General features: G+C 46.8%; 1 protein-coding gene across 1 annotated transcript in view; it reads right to left on the reverse strand.

Moving 5' to 3' along the window:
- Tll2 (tolloid like 2) overlaps positions 1-17,746 on the reverse strand; it is a 114,296-nt gene that overhangs the window by 90,411 nt on the left and 6,139 nt on the right. The window contains exon 2 of the mRNA XM_028775450.1: positions 553-663. Coding sequence (XP_028631283.1) covers positions 553-663 — 111 coding nt within the window. The remainder of the gene's footprint in view (positions 1-552; positions 664-17,746) is intronic.

Genomic DNA, 17,746 nt, shown 5'->3' on the forward strand with positions numbered 1-17,746 from the left:
ACAGAGGATACTAGAGATTTTCTTAGAAGGATTAACTAAGTTTGAGCTAGGACAATGGTTCTGTTGACAAAGTACCTGTTGTACATCATGAAGATCGGAATGATTAGCATTCACGTTAGAAAGCTAGGTGTGGTAGCACAATGCTGGGAGCAAGGCTCAAGGAGAGGCACATACTCCTGGGCCAGCCAACCTAGCCAAACTGACGAGCCCCAGGTTCAGTGAGAGACTATACCTTACAAAAGGTGGAGAAAGAGCTAGGTAGGCACCTGACCTTGACCTCTGACCTCCACACACTTGCACATACATGCACAAATGTGAACAAGTAGATGCTACATATACACATATACATATACAGAGAGAGAGGAGAGAGAGAAAGTGAGGGGGGGCTAAGTTTAATGTCCCAGATCTATGCCTTCATCGGAGGAAGTAGTGTGGTCCTTCTAGGTCATCCACATAGGTCTCTAGACATACAGGTGAAAGATATCAAAGATTCCTAATGGAGCCCTCAAGCAGCCCACTGGGACCCAAGCAGACGAGGGGGCCAATACTTGCCAGTGTCGTGTCCCATTTTTTCCATGGGTGTCTTGGTCCAGTCTTCAGCCTTGTCGATGTGAAATAACTTGAGATCATCCTCATCCAAGGCAATATCTCCCCAGAAGACAGCTAGCAAGAGAAAACACAGTGGATCAACTAAGCCTGTAGGTCAGAAAAGGGGGGTTGGTAACTAACCCTCCAGAAGTTGTCAGATGCAGGGAGCAAATCCTAGGAAAGACAGAGCTGACAATCAAATTTCTCCTGGAGTCTCGGAGATCATTGTATTAAAGCCATAGTATCTGGGCCAACCACTGTGGGAACCCAGAGGCTTGGCCTATAGAGTTCTTCTCACCCTAGCCTCAGGCAGCTATGGGAAATCCATCAGGTAGAGATGGCTCTTTCTGTCTTCTTCTGTCCCCAGAATATAAACAAAAAGTCACAATGCCATCACTTACACTATTGCTGGCAGTATCTGCTGCCCTTCCCTGTGAACAACTCCCCCGTTCTACAGGTTCCTTCTCTAAGGACAAGCAATGTTCTAGATAGCCATGTCCAGCACCTGGCATCTTGAGCACAGATGGTGTAGAACACAGAAATGGCTTCTAGGATGCTAGGTCATTCTACTTTGGCGACATGTCCACATAGGCCCATGTAGTAAAGGTGCGGACCTCGATGGGCCCTACCGGGAGGTAGTGGGGCCATGAAACTGGGAGAATGAGCCTAGACTCTTCCTCCCTTTTTATTTTACACTCTGGTGATAAGGTAAGTAGTTCTGTTCCAGCAGGTGCACTGCCCTGGTGCTGTTTGGCAAATCACCTGGCTCACTTCAGCTCTGGCCTCTTCACCTGGGGGTAATGTTGGAAATGGACTTCAGAGTTGTGTGAGACATAATCAAGACAAGGTTTGCTAACTGCAGCACAGGACTGGACACATGAGTACTCGGTGACCTGCAGGGCCACCCTGATTCTCAATGAGTTCCCTTGGCACCTGTTTCTCCCCTCTTCACCCACTATCCTGAAGACCCTGCCAGCCACAACTCCCACGTCTGCTCTGGTGAATTCTGTGCACACCCCTTCCTGACTCCGTGTGGCTGTAAGATGAAACTGTGTCATGTACTCACCCAGCAGGTGTTGTACCTGTGCCTGCCAGGCTTCCGGCAGATGAAGCTGGGATTGTGTGGCACACTAGCATTAGGGTTTTTATGCTTTACAGTGATCAGTGGAGTCAACCTATATGTCCATCTCCCCTTTCCTATATTGATATTCCCAGATTGATTATGTAGCCTCTTATAAACCAGAAAACAGAGTCTTAGTAAAGAAAATCAGACTCAGGGTCACATGGCCAGCAAGGGGCAGAGCTGACTGCAGTTATGGTTGCTCTCCAGCCCCATCCCTCCACCTCACAGCCCCCTCAGCATTTAGAACTATCCAGCTTCCCCCACTTGGCAAGATTCTAAATGTCTTGAAGACAGGCTCTGGTTTTATGCACACACATTTCATCTATCAAAGCCCACATCCCACACTAAGAAAACTAAGCCAGAAGCATGATGTATGCAACAGAATCGCATAGATACTGCCTGTGAGGAACCAGGCACACAACTTCCCTCGGTCTGAGCATTGACATCTCTCAGATGGGGATAAACAGTGATGTTGCTTCCTACCAGGGTTGCTGTGAGCATCAGGTGAGGTGGTGTGAACAAGTATTGAGCACAAAGCCAGTACCTGAACCCACTAAGTAAATGTGATAATATATCTCTGTCCTGTAGACCTCAAAATCCTCAGCAATGTCTACTTGAGTAGTGATATACAGTCAGACTGAGTTAGGTGGGACCTCCCACACATATCACCCTCTGGAATGTTGCCCTTCACAAATACCTAGCCCAGGGTAAACCTTACCCACATCAGCCACAAGAGGGTCCAGGGCAGGCTTTGAGGTATCACACAACTGGCAGATCTGGTGTTCAATCAATGGGTTCCATCCCACCTCAGGGCCCAGAGAGCGTTGCCACAGTCAGTCATATTTCCCTCCCTGTGGCCTCCATGGGCTTCCTGTGAAAGATCCAGATCCCAAACTCTTCCTTTTGTCCTACAGATTCCATTGGATTCCATCTCAAGACCTCTGAAACTGATCCCACAGATATGCCACCCAAGGCACTCCAAGAAGATTCCCGCCTACAGCTAAGAAATGTACCCTCTCCAGAGTCATCTGGCGTTCGGACAATGGTGTTCAGTGGAGATTCAGCAAACTCCTGTCACAATGTGTTCTTCAAACCATGAGGAGGGCCTTTAGTTTTCTCTCTTTAACTCACTGTAATTAATATTGTGTCTCCATAGAGAAGAGCAGGACACTAAAGAAGGAGGTTTTAATAACTCAGGAAATAGCAGAAGTGTTGTGATTGATTAGTAATGACTGCCATGGGCACAGTGGGGAACTGTAACCCTTCTGACACGTGTTTGTCAACTCTTCTTTCATTGACAGGAAAGAGATGGTCTCATGGTATTTCAGGGGGTGGAAGCAACTGCTTTCTTGCAAAATCCAAGAGATAAATGGAAATAACTGGTTCAAAGTTAATGCATCAACAGTTACACACCAGACCTCTGTGTAATAGAAACTTGTAGCACTTTTTAAAGGGGTTCAGTATCTGAGCTTCAGTGTGGTACCCATCAACATTCTGTGGTTCTTGGACACTTGGAATGTGGTTAATATGAAGGAGAAACTAAATTTCAAATCTTATTTTTACTTTAATTAATTTTTAAATTGTTACCTATGGCTAGTGTCCATGCCACAAATATAAAGTTGAATGTAATGTAATAAAAATATGACATGTAATAGATACAATTATTTAAAAGAACCAAAAAGAATCAGATAGCTTGGAATAAGTTTAATAGTAAATGTGGCACTGTGTTAAGAAACACAGACTCCTGCTAAAACTATAAAAGCGCGTGAGCAAGATAGCACGTTGGTTAAGGTTCTTGCCATCCAGTCCTGTGATCTGAGTTCAATCCACAGGACACACACTATGTAATGAAAAAGTCAGCTCCCACAAGTTATTCTCTGAGCCTGACACGCACACAATGCCACACACACACACACACACACACACACACACACACAAACAAAAATAAATTCACAAAAATTAAAAACTAAAAAAACCAATAAAATTGGGTAACACTGAAGGAGAAACATACTATAGTCATGAATGAGAAAGGTTATAATTTTGAAGGTTAAGTCTTCCCAAGGTGAGGTGTAGGTTCATATACTTCAAAAACCACAATATTTTTTATTATTGACAAAATTATCTAAAGTTTACTCCTATAATTATGTGAGGACAGTCAAGAGAGAATGTGACAGAATTGCCACAGCCCTGTCATAAAGAATAGTCTAGAACCAGACTCTAGATTGTGTAAGAAAACCCTGAAAAATGAGGTCTCACAGATTTGTGGGAAGCAAGAGACCCTTCGATGGCTTGTATTGAAACAAATGACTCTTAGCTAAGTAAGGGAATCTTGAGTTGCCTTGGAACTGTGTTCCGCACAACAAAATTAAATCCAAACAAATAAAACATTAAGACTGTTTCAACAAAATGTAGTCAGAGCCTATAGCCAGTCCTCCGTACTAAAGGTTCTATACCTGGATTCAACCAACCATGGATGAAAAACAATTTAAAAAAACAAAACATTGTAGCCAGGCAGTGGTGGCGCACGCCTTTAATCCCAGCACTTGGGAGGCAGAGGCAGGTAGATTTCTGAGTTCGAGGCCAGCCTGGTCTACAGAGTGAGTTCCAGGACAGCCAGGGCTACACAGAGAAACCCTGTCTCAAAAAAAAAAAAAATCTGTACAAACACATACAAAATGTTTTCCTTCTCATAGTCCCCTAAGCAATAGAGTATAGCAATTATTTATAAAGCCTTTGCATAATGTCAGGAATTCTATGGGGGGGAGTGCATAGTCCTACACACCAAGTATGACACCATTTAACCTAAGAGACTTGCGCATCTGTGGATTTCAGTCTCCATGGTGAATGCTGGAATCAGTCCCCACAGATACCAAGGGAAAACAGTACTTCTAAAAAAACACAGCCACTGAAACATTACTCAAAAATAGAGTATGACCCATGAAACCCTTTTATGAGAAAATTCTCCAGGCATGCCCTTGACCTCTTCCACTGCCAACTGCCATTGAGCCAGACTGTCATCCATGGACCAGGAGCCATTGAGCCAGACGACTGTCATCCATGGACCAGGAGCACTGATGGCATCTTGGAGCTTGACAGAAATACATAACCCCAGAGGCCATCCTGGAGATATTGAGAAAGGACTTCCATGCTTAAAAGACCACTCAAATAAATTACATACACATTAAACTCTGCATAGCACTAGTAATGGCAACAAGAGACTGTCTCCAACACTGGTGACCCTGGAGCCACAGGCTCCCTGACGTTTCTGCTGTGTCTTTCATGACTGTAATAAAGAAACCAAGCTGGGCAACCCTTGTGAGATTCGGAACTTGAAAATGTAAAGTCATAGAAAGAATCTCAAATGCATTTCCATGAAAATCCCTTCTGCCCTCGTCTCCAACTGGCTGACCTTACTAGAGCTTTACCCTGCAATTCAGGGAGCTGTCACCAGGAGGTACAGTTTGGTTATGGCATCCTGACTCATAAGGTAAGGGCATTTCAGGAAGAGATGGTGAATGCTCTACAATAAGAAGAACGCTTTTCAGATATAAACGTTAGAAACTTGGAGCTGGACATGGAGGCTTGCACCTGTAATCCTAGTACTCAGGAAGCTAGCCTAGGGCTAGATAACGGATTCTAGGCTAGCCTAGGCTATGAAGAGAGGCCTTGTCTCCAAAGTTTAAAAGAAAATAAAGAAGGAAAAAAGGAAGGAGAGAGGGAATCTTTACAAAGCAGTTGAAGGAAATTTGTGTATGCATATGTAGGTGGTGTAAGTACATGTTTGTATAAGTGTGTGCATGTGTGTAGGTGATGGACAAGCACAGATAGGTACCTATCCATAGAGGTCAGAGGTCAACATCAGATATTTTTTCCATCACTCTCTTCCTCAAATATATTTTTAAAGTTGGTACATGTCAAATGTAGAAATTTTAAAAAGAGATCAACTTTTAAAGGTGTTTCTTCTTTTTAAAATGTTTGGATCTGTTTCACTTATTGTTACTGCCCATGTGTGCATGATGGAGAGCCACACACACGCCATGGCATGCACACGGAGACCAGAGGCCAGGAGTGTGGAACCAGTTCTCTCCTCCCGTCTTTATGCGAGCTCTCAGAATGGAACTCAGGTTGTCAGGATTCAGAGTAAACCCTTATATCCGCTGAGTCATTTCACCAGCCCTAAAAACAAACTTTGTACTACTACTCAGTAAGTGGTACGTACACTGGTGTTTAGTGGTGGGCTGAGGCAGACACAGCCTTAGTTAGTGATGTTGGCTGATTCCCTGGTGTAAAGCTGCTGCCATGTCTGATTTTAGTCACTGAAGGTAAAGTTAGAGGAGTTGAAGAGGCTCTCACAAGCTGATGGGGCAGTATGTGCATACCATGTCACAACTCCTAATTCTATTCTTGCCTGGGGTTATCATGTGTGCCTGCCCCTTGTAGCTATAAAGGAGGACGATATGACAGGGACAAGTCACTGGACAGGAACCAGCATCCTCCACCCCAAGGTGTGCTCAGCATAGCACTTCACTCTGTTCCTCTCCATCCACAGTAACTCTCACTCTGTCCCCAGCCAGGCAGAGGGGGACCTCCTTCCACTCTTATGCCGTAAGTAGCCTCATTGCTAAGGTGTGGTTCCTTTAGCACCAGACAGTGCATCAAAGAGTGGCACTTAAGCATGGGAACAGAAAATGAACAGAACCTAGGCAGGGGGCACAGTTAAAAGCATGCTGGCCAAAGGAATGATGTATGCAAAGATGTGACAAACAGCAAGGCTTTGTCAGGGCAGGATCAGAAGTGGTCCCAGCGAAGGAAGGAAAGCTAACAGTACTGTGGGACATAGCCATTTGGATTCCTGAAGATGGCAGGTCATGAGGTCACAGGAACCAAGAGGTTGTAAAGGGGCAGACAAGGAATAGTAGGCATGGTCTATGGCAGAATGGCGATCCAGGGCTGGGCGAGAAGCCAGGGTGCAGAGGTTCTGAGGAGTCTCTCACTTCGGCATCACATGTCATGGTTTGCCACCCCTTCTGTGTACACATCCTCCCCCAGCTCCCAGCATAGGGCCTGGCCCTGACCTACATAACTGATAAATGAAAAGAATGAATGAATCTCCTGGAAGATCTGAGGGAGGCTGTAAGTGAGAAACCAGACCTTTGCCTCCAACTTCAGATTTGAGCCCAATTCTCTGTTCCCACACAGGCCCAGCTTCTGACACTAAGACCCTGCATGGGCTCGGCAGTCTGCTTCAGGTGAGCACCTGGCATGGCCAAGACTGGACATCCATCCAGACAGGTGCTTAGAGGGGACAGAGTATAGGAAGGTGCCCTGGAGGTCCCTCAGAACCCTTCTCATTAGAGTTTCTATGAGTCTTGGAGACACTGGGATGCTGGAAGTGTTTAATGAAACCAGGTGCCTAACTAAGGACTCACAGAGCTGGAAGTCTTTGAGCCAGGCAGCAGCCCAGCCAATCAGAGGAAGACCCCTCACCAATGCTGTCAGCACCAGCCACCCTGGACAATCTATGCCCCACTAGCTCCCAGATAGCACAGACCTGCAGGACCCTAGCCTTCCCAGAGCCTCTTGGCCACATGACTCACCCAGGAATTCTCTCCAAACCCCAGGAAACCTGGTCTCTGCATGGAAGAGCCCTTCAGCAGTGAGCTCTCCCCCATCCCCTCCCCTCCACTTCCCTCCTCTCTTCCCCTCCCCTCTCCCAACCGGCCATTTCCTTACTCTCTCATGCACACTTAGAACTTATGGGACGTTTCTATCCCCATCCTGCCTAACCACAAATCTCACGCTATGGGGCTACATCTCAGGATGTCTGTACCGGAAAAGATGGCACAGTGCACACTTCTACAACTCACACAGGAAGCTGTTCATGATCCCATATAAGTAACGTTTGCTTTCACTGGCATTCCTTCGCCAGCACAAGAGACAGCTGAGCAGCTCCAAGCTGCTGGAGGTCTGGCCCACAATCCACTTGCAATGAGCATCTAAGGAGGGTGTTGATGTACGGAACTCCGAGTCTCAACCAAAGTGATGAAATCAACACCTCCAGGAACAGAGCCCGGGAACACACGTGTAAATACAGGCTCTGTCACGCCCTATTCTGATTCATACTCAAGTTTGGGAACCAAGGGTCTCTAAGTCCCCCCACATCAATTGTTTGGTTCCCTTCCTGTGTCTTTTAGAGATATAGAGATATCCGCCTCCAGCTTGGCATTTGTCCATCCCTGTGGCATCTCAAGCAGCGAGGCATCTGGGGATAAGCCTAGGTTACTGAAGGAACTAAATATGGGGGGGGGGGGTTCAAACTACTGCCATTCCACTCAGGAAACTTGCAGAGGTGTGGTGGAGAGGCCAGAGGCAGAAGAATTACAGGGAAATCCTACCCAGAGATGCTTTTAGTTCTGTGAGTTTCCAGCAGAGGGATTTACCAGGTTTGAAGCAATTTTGTGTGAATCTTTGTCAGGGAAGTGTATGTACAAACAAACAGGGAGGAGTTTTTTTTAGTAAAAAGTTAATCGGCTTAAAGTGTGCAACTAAATCAGCAAAGCTTACATTAAAGTAACCCACAGAGAAAGGACCCCATGGAAGGAAAAGCTCTAGGAATACAATATGGCCTCTATGTTCTTTTGTGGTTCCCAGCTATAAATATTCATGGGACAGTGTTAATGGGGTCCACAGCTTTATGCAACCACAATAGTTTTTTTGTTTATTCTCAGGACCATGAACTTTGAAACCATGACCCTAAATTTCAGGATTCTGCATTCAAGCGCACTCGGTAGCAAGTGGGTGGGGAGAGATTTGGCTTGTGAGGCCAGGGAGGAAGCAGGCAAGAGTGAATCGTGCCTCCTGGATCTTTGGGTGCAGATTAAAGGGCAGGATCTGTTTAGTATGGGAAGCCTCCTGTCTGCAGAGTCCACAGCTGCTCCTGGAGAAACGGCCTTCTTGAGGGATGGATGGCTAAGCTATGTGAGCATATGGCAGAGAGGAGTAGGAAACAGTAAATATTTTAATTGGGCAAAATAGATTCATTGTGAGTTTTATATTGTATTCTTAAGGGGAAAAACACAAATTTGGATCCAGGAATTTCTAAGATGGAAAAAATGTAAAAGCCATCCAAACAACGTACTTATTCTTCACTGGAGGAATCCAGGGAAGCAAAACATTGTATTTCCATCATTCTCTTCTTCATATGAAGGGTGACAAGTACCAGACACACCTGGACCTCTTCTGATTTGCTCTCACCCAGAACAAATGTCCCTCATTGATCTCAACCCTCCTACCCATTGAACCTGAACATGACCTCTTAATCCATCTTGGCACAGAGCCACATAGACCCATTGGTGCCTGAGAAATAGCATCCAAGTAGACACTTGTCCTCTCCACCCTCCACTGTGACAGAACCCACTACTTGCTTGTTCCAGTTAAGGATGATCTAGTCACTTATCCCCTAAAGTCTGACTCAGGGGTCTGAGTGCACACATCAGAGACCCTGTGGGATCCAAGTGTCCACGGGACTCCTGGGTCGGTCAGGACCTGGGAGAGCGCCCTACACAGCTGGGTCCTATAGAACAGCTCCAAGCTGTTGGCATCTCCTAGCAGATGAGCCAAGAGGGTCTGGCTGGAGCCTGTGCTGGTGACTGTGTTGTTCAAGGTAGCTGTTGTGTTCTGCCTTGACTCCTCATCTATAGATCAGAGTACAGTCACACCGATACTTCAATGGCTATGCTACAGCTTGACTCACTGAAATAAAAAAAAAAAAAGCCAGTGGTCAGCAAACTGAAACTATATAAAATGTACACAGCAGATTGATGTGCTTGTCAGAGCTGCAAGGGTACCTATGCTTTAAAGCTCCAGATAGACTTCGTCTTGTGAGCATTCCCACGCAACTGGTGACTTCTTAGGCACACTGCAAAGAGCTAAATCAGTTAGCAGAGTCTGTCGCCAGCCCTGGGGCACTGCACTTTTCCACTCACGAGTTGGTAATGTGTTTAACCTATCGTGATCCCTGTAAATGAACAGCAGAAAAATGAGCTTTCTCTTCAGTCCTTTGCCCAGTAGGCCAGCTCCTATACCTGCCTCCCCTAATTCCCTTGTCCACTTTTACTGTGGTTGCTTTAAACCAATGGGGGGGGAGGGACAAAAACAAAAATGCTGCAGACAGTGTCAGGGGTGGGGTTGGGTGGGAGGCTTGGGTATTTCTTCTCTGTTGTGGTGTTCTAGGCCTGGCTTTGGTGTCTCATGGGGCTGCCTCCCCTCCCCTCCTATGTGTTCTGATGCCAGTAACATTGTTTCCTCGATGATTCTTCACCTCCGGGAGAGCTTGCTTGCTTCACTCCTTAAACTGTGTGTCCCTCACTAGATCCTTCATTAATATAAAACATGCACGCTGACCCTGTTTCCCGCAGGACATCCTCAGTCACGTAGCTGCTGTGAGAAAGCCTTTTGGTCATTTCTGCAGCTAAGGAAGAAGAAGGGAGCTAAGCAACCCTTTGACCTGGACAATGCTCCTCATTACTAGATTCCAGCACGATATGATTTTCTGCCATCTCCCGCCGCCTCCCACAGCAGAAGCCCACACGGACTCTACTCAATAACAGCGGGGAAGGTGCAGTTTACATCCTAAAAGCCAAGAGCGTCTTGGATTTTAATGGTACATCATGTGTGTTTGACTATGGGACCAGGCGCATTTCATAAGTCCTAATCTCTCCGCTGTGGAATGATCTTTCATAGAGCCATAAATTACATGAGCAATTGTGCGTGACTCATTCTGAGGCTGAAGGCCCCTGGAGACCTCAGCAGTGAGCAGAGCAGAAAGAGATACTAGGTGGAGAGAAGAAAAGGCCTGGGGCCTCGATCCAGCCACGCCATAGCTCCCCCTGTGATTCCTGATAAGATACTGCCCCTGCACGCCACAGGGTTCTCACTGGGAAAGTGAGACATTTAGAATAGACACCCCCAAGGGTTCCTCCCAGCTCCAACATTCCATCAGTCTTGGCTGAACTGGTTAGCCTACAGCAATGCCTGTGGCCTGTTATGTTAACTGAACCATTTGCATAAAAGCCCGGCACATTTAGCTGCTTGTGGCGAAAGCTTTTTTTGTTTTGTTTTTTGTTTTGTTTTGTTTTGTTTTCTTCTACCAATTTCTTTTTCTGCTTCTACAAGAAAAGAACCTTGGATTTGAGCTCAAGTGCTCTTGACAATAAAACCTCCAGATTCCCAGGTATCTGTGGTCATGTGACTACATTCCAGCCAATGAGACGGTGCATAGATGGCAAACGGGAAGCTTCTTCTCATGGTCTTTATGCAACTTTCTTCTCCCTGCCTCTCAAGGCCAGACTGCCAGTGGTGGTCTGGGCTCTGGCTGCCATCTTGAACTATGAAGAGAAGAACCTCTCCCAGGGAAAGATGGAGGGGCCTGGCTCCAAGATGGAGCTTCCATGAGCCTGGATTGCAGACTCCAGAATCTGATGTGACAAAGAAACAGATGTCCAGCTTTTTTCCAGCTGTGGTCACACATTGCCTGTCAGCGCCAATCCTCCCTGTTCTCTCGTGTTCTGCTGATTGGGAGCTGGGAGCTGTAAAAATCCCCCCTCTCCCATCTGTCACATGAGGAGAGAGGCCTAGATGCCACTGCATAATGGAGGGAGAACCTTTGTGCGATGGTTCTGCTGGCCTCATCTCTTGCCCCTGCAAGAGTTGCTGACAGCAACATTCAGAAGAACCACCAGCTTCAACCACCCGAGATCTCCCAGTCTCCACTGGGCAGCTCCTTGCCAGCAGGCCTTTTCCTGATGAACATCTGCCCACCCGAGATCTCCCAGTCTCCACTGGGCAGCTCCTTGCCAGCAGGCCTTTTCCTGATGAACATCTGCCCACAGCCTCACTTACTCACAATCAACTGTACTTGAAAGAAATTTAATGGAAAGTTCCAGAAAGAGATGATTACTGTTTTAAACCACATGCTGTATACATTACCTGTCCATTAGTCATTTAGTGGGTCATCTCAGTCATCAGATCCACTGCCATGGTATGTCACAGTGTCTGTGTTCCGATTGTCTATATCTTCCTTGACCATAGTCAAGGGACAAGATCAAACACGGTAAGAAAGAAGCTCTGAGGCATGAAACCTGAGGCAGATTAGCTTTGGCACTGTGGGAAACACAAGTACAGACAATATTCTGTACTTTCAGTGGCTCTAGTCATTCATTGGAGGTCTTGGAGCATAATCCTAACACAAACAGAGCCAGGGTATCTCCATGAACTTCAACCTCCAAGGGCCATAGCCATACCCTCTCCCAAGAAGTTTGGATTTCAGCCTGTGGGATGGAAGTGGGGAGCCCATGCCTTTCCTAGTACTCCCTTTGTACGCCCAGCACCCCTGCTCTCTTCTGAGTTCTGTCTACCTTCTCTTGTCTCCTTTTTCAGATTAACAATGCCTGCTGTGGTTGGAGTCTCTCGCCTGAACTGTGATAAACAGTAGACTAACTTGGGTCAGTAACTAGGGACTTAATCTTGACTGAGACATGGGTGGTGGAGGCCAAAAGGGTTTTATAGTATGTAGTGCCTTTTCTGCCCTCTAAATAAATAAATAATCTCTCCAGAAGTGACCTGTGACAAATATGACAGAGAACAGTTGCCATTCTTACTCTTTAAGAGAGCCCACTTAATGTTAAAGGCATCTCTGAGTGTTCAAAATCATTTGAAAAAGAAATGCAAATCAAATTGTAACTGCAAGTTATAAAAAAAAATAACAAAATGCTTTTCTCAAACCAGCACTGATCTTCAAAAGCTAGAATACACAGTATCAATCCTCATGGGAATGCAGGGAAGAGAAAAAAAAATGTGACTATTTGATTCATTTTGCTTTGGCTCTGCTGGGAATTGCACCAGAGCCTTGGATGTCTGGACATGTGCTGTACCACTGAGATATGTCCACAGCCCAGACTCCAAGAGCATCTTTACTTTCAGCAACTCTATTTATAGGAATTTAGTATAAAGAAATAAAGACATGTATAAAGATCTAGTTAACTTAGTGCTGGTTTACACATAATCCTAGCTATTTGCGGAGGAGAGGTGGAAGAATCACAAGTTCAAGACCAGGTTGGGCTACATAGGGAATTTTGAGGCCTACATAGACAATTTGGTGAGACCTTGTCTCAAAATAACAAAACAAGCCGTGGGTAGAGTGCTTCTGTAACATGCTCAAGGCCCTGCCCAAATTCACTCTCCAGCATGCAGTAAATAAGTACCCAGCCACAAGGATGACTCTAGCATCATTGCTTACAAAAGATAAAGGAAACAACTGGGAGCGGTAATCTGTGTCTCTTACAAAGGGGACTTGTTAAGCAAATGACAATGTATCTATGCAACCAGGAACACAACTTAAATTGATGCTATCTATGCAAGTCTGCTTGTTACATAAGCATCTTCACTGCCACAGACAGAGAGGTCCATGGCACTGAGGAAACAGAGTAGAAGGTTTGGAGCTGCGTAGTATACTCAGGAAAGCGGAACTCCTGTTACAAACATAGCAAGAGGGCCTGGAAGCCTACGAGCCCTGCTAAGGGCAGTCTTGTTTAGGACAAGAGATGATGGAACATCTTCAGTCCTTCCTATATGTAATTTCTAAGCTGTCCACCACAATGTGTAACCCAGGAAAACAATTTATGTTAAAGCACTGCCCTCCCTTTCCATCCCAAGGATGCCCCAGTGATTGCTGACCGTGTCTCAATAGTCTCGTCATGATGCTGTTCGGGCCTTTCTGCCCATTTCAGCTCAGGGCCCTCACAGCATAGAGCACGATCGAGTCCCTTCCTCTCTCCCTTCCCACTCCCAGGATAATAATGAGCCTCCTCCCCCAGGGTTAGCCGTCCTGGCCAGGTGCTTCTTGTTTCTGTAGATCCTAAGCAGTGTGTCTATCTTCCCTGAAATAGTCCTCCACTTAAAAGCTGTCAGTAGCTCCGCATTTCCATAAGATATGTTTCAAGTTACTCCACTTCACATTCCCTTTTTCCCCAAGATTATTTCAATCTTGTCTCTGCTGTTCTTCAGAATAAGCCAGGGTAAACCCCAGCCCCATCACATCCGGAGCATCCAAGGCTTCCCCTGGACTCACACTATTCTCTCCAGAATTCTGCCTGCATCCCAGCTTCTCCAAATCCCACCCATCCTTCCAGTCTAAGCTGGGGGCTTACCATGCCCTTTCTCAGTAATCCTTCCTTAATTATCCCATGGTGAGTCCCACCTTTTGGATCCCTATGGTATCTATTTACTAGGTTCTCATTTGACAAATACTACTGACACTGTCCAGACGCTGACACTGTGCTGGTGACAGGAAACTGAGGGAGCCTTGTTTCTTTTCCTAGTAGTTTATTGTCTGGCACGTGAATAGTTCTAATCAGTTCTATTTAGAAAAAAAAATGCTATATGGAAAAATAAAGGCACTTTATAAATAATGAGCAATCTACAAAAAAAAAAATCCAATATTATAAGGGGCTGGGCAGGCGACATGGAGAAATGTGCAGGCTGAGTCTTACAGAAGCATGGAGAGCCCTGAGAGGTTGCCAGGAAGACCCTCCCCCAAGGAAGAGTGGCAGGTGATAGGGAGGTGCCTGCAGGAAATGGCAGGCAGCCACAGAGGGCTCAGAACTAACAACCTTCTCACTCCAAATGCCTGGGAAGTTCTGAACCGTTCTAAACTGGGTCTGATTCTGCAAAAGTAGTCAGATGTGAGTTTTAAAAGACCATGCTGCCTGTGGCATGCAAAACATGGGGAGTGTAGAAATCCGCAAAGGAGCTGGGGTGGGGGAGGGAATGGCGATGTCAGGGGGTGGGGGAGTGGGGGGTGGGGAAACCGGGGAGTGGGGGGTGAATGGGGAACAGGGATTAGATCAAGTGGGCAGCAGTAGGGATGGAATGAGGCAGAAAGGCTCAAAGTTGGACCCATAGCAGGCAGGACTTGGTTTGGGCTACGCGGAAAGTGTGGAAAGTCAATGGCTTGCAACCAGGTGCCCTGCTAAAGCATCCGGGTGGACTCTTGCACCTGCGACCACTTTTGAGCCAATAGGGAAAGGCAAAGAAAGAACTTGACGGAGGACAACTGACCCGCGGCCTAGAGAAGAGTTAAAGAGCAGGCAGCTTGACAATTCTGTGTGGGAACAGGCTTCAAGGATTCCCATCAGCATCCACCAGTGACCCGGGTGGGAGGAAACGGAAGTGAGGTGGGCACATTGCAGCGGGGAGCTAAATGGCCCAGCTGGTGAAGCAGGCAGACCCAGGCTGAACACCAACACTTGAGTGATCGTGCGGGCGAGTCTGAGACTATCGATTGGCAATTGGCAGGCGCAGTTAGAGGATGGCGTGATCACAGATAGGTCGCTAACCAATCAGCAGGAAAGCTATGCTCCTGTTGCTAGGCTTGCTTCCAGGCAGAAGTAGATTGTGAGCAGGCTGAGTGGGTACGAGGAAAAACCTCTTATGCATATTGGTATCTGCCACCCTCTCCTCGCTTCACGGTTAAGAGTCAACAAGCAGTGGAAATTAACACTTGTCACTTGCTGTGGATCCCAAGAGAACTCTGCAGCCTTGAGAGGGAGAGAGAAGTACACACAAGAAACCCAGCCTGTCACTCACAGGGAAAGACAATACAACTGCATAGAAGAGCGACCAAGGACAGCACACTAAACTCAACGCAGTGACGGCCACATTTAATCTCCAAACCAACCATCATGATAGACTTGAATGCCTCTCTCATTTCCCAAAGGAGTAAACAGGCTCTGAGAGGTTGGGAAACTTGGTCACATCACACAGGTAGTAAGGTCACCATGGACTGCAAGCCATAGTCTTCGTCACACCAACAGTGCCTTCAACGGGATGTTGGCTCCTCCAAACAAGGGCTTCCCTGGGAAACTGGCCCATTTCCATCCTTTCCCTCTTCAGGGGGAACATAGCTGCATCCTTCACTGTCACCTGACTTTCCAGCCATGTTCTGTCCCGGGGCCTTCTAGAAGAGGGATATGGGGAAGAGGAGATAGATACATTTCAAGATCTTGCACTAATTAGTTGATTCTTTCCAACACCTTGTGACCAAGAATATCTTGGGGTCAGAACTCTCTCATCTTTATCAAGATCTGAGCCAAGGGGGGAAAAATCAGGGAAGAGAGGCTTGCCTATGGCTTCCTGATCACCTAGAGACTGGGTAGAATAGAGGTGTGCTTGTTGCTGGTGGGTAGAGGGAGGATCTTGCAAGGATTTGATGTCCTGTCCCTGTGCTAACCAGTTAAATGTTCCAGCCCAGGTTCTTACCTGAGCAGAACCTAGACCATGGCCAGCAAGAGCCTGAAAGCCCAGGTCATATTCCAAGGGCTTCCACAGAATTGCCCCTTATAAAACATCAGGTATGGCCTAAGCTCAAAGGCATACCTGCAAAGGAGGGTTAGCGCCCCCACTATTCCACTCAGAACCACGGTAAGGCTGAGAAGCCACGATCTGAGGACTCATGAAGGGACTGTCTGACAAGATCTCTTGAGGGAAGATGCACACCACTCTCAGATGTGCCATGGAAGCCAACCTCACTGGTACCTAGACCCTTGGGAAGGGGGAGGTCACAGGAACATAGCCTTGGAGAAGTCAGGAGAAGCCAGGTCACACTGTTTACCCCTAGAGTTGGGACTGGTTTCTTAGACGGCTTGCTGGCGAGCTCTCAGCTCAACACCTTCTTGGGCTTATGAGATTCTTGGCTGACGGCAGTTTTGAGGTAAATCTCCTTAAACATAGAGGGGCTACACACACCAGCGTGGCAAGAAAACACGGGTCTTTTAAAATCTTCAGCCACTGGGTTTCCTGCCACTCAGAAAGCTTGCTGGGGTTCAGTGAGTGAGAACAGTACAAGCAATAGTAAACGGTTTTGGAAGTAAAAACTCTCCCATGTTCCAAGCATTCTCCTAAGAGAATGAATATGAAATCATGTAATCTACCTAGAGACCCTATGTGGTCTGTATTTATATACTGTTTTATTTGTCCAGCGAGCTAAGACAGGTCTTCTCGGAGGTTTTAACTCCAAACTCAGACATTTCCCAGTACAGGTACCCTTGTTTTGTCCCAGCTGTCTCCCAGTCATAGAGACAGCGATCACATGAACAGATCCAATCTGTACAGTTGGAGCCATGACAGGTCATTAGGGAGCCACAATGTTATACAGCTGTGCACATTTACTGAGTGAGACTTGGCTAAAGTGTGGGTGTGGAACACTGTAGGAGAAGGTCCTGGGGGCAGGGTCAGACAGAGGCCCATAGCTGACCTCAGAAGCACTATGGAATGATATGTCCATTTGGCTTCTATCCAGAGGCATCATCCTTCGGAGCCAATCATGTCCAGTCTGGGTGGCAGTCTTCAAGGGACAGTCTAGCAAGCTCTTAGATCTTTAATACCAGTGTGGCAACCACCCATACCAGCATGCTGCAGATCCGAGGTTATTTGCATTATCCCTGACCCCTGTGTTGAGCAGAGGAAAAAAGGATATCCCCAGGAAAGATCATGCAAAGACCATCAGGATGGGTCCCAGTAATGTAAGACCTGGGAGCCTATCTCTGCTGTTTCACAGTGCACATTTCTTTCTACTGAGTCCGTAGAGATGGTGCTGAAAACCAACGGCGTGTCAGAAAGGCCAAGCCTGAAACTCAGTTTCCCCCTTGTGCAAAGTAGCAGCCACCATATTGCATGTCTCCTCTGAGGATGAGACTGAAGGGGACAGGATGGTGTTTCTTATTATGCTTGGGCTCCCAGAACAGCCCCATCTCCTAGGGGAGGGGGAGGGAGTCTGACACTTTCCCAGACACTGCTTACCCAGCAAACGGCTTGGCCATTGTTGGGAGCCCTGGATTCCAGTCAGCATTTGATGTACATGAGCTGCGTCTGCTTGCCTGAGCAGATGTAAGAGCTAAGCACCGAGCCGATTGGCTGACCCTTACACAGAAGTCAAGGTAGCGACTCCCCTCCCTAGACATATGTCCTTCTCTTGGTCTT

The sequence above is a fragment of the Grammomys surdaster genome, unplaced genomic scaffold (assembly GCF_004785775.1).
Source record: "Grammomys surdaster isolate TR1022 unplaced genomic scaffold, NIH_TR_1.0 66, whole genome shotgun sequence".
Taxonomy (NCBI): domain Eukaryota; kingdom Metazoa; phylum Chordata; class Mammalia; order Rodentia; family Muridae; genus Grammomys; species Grammomys surdaster.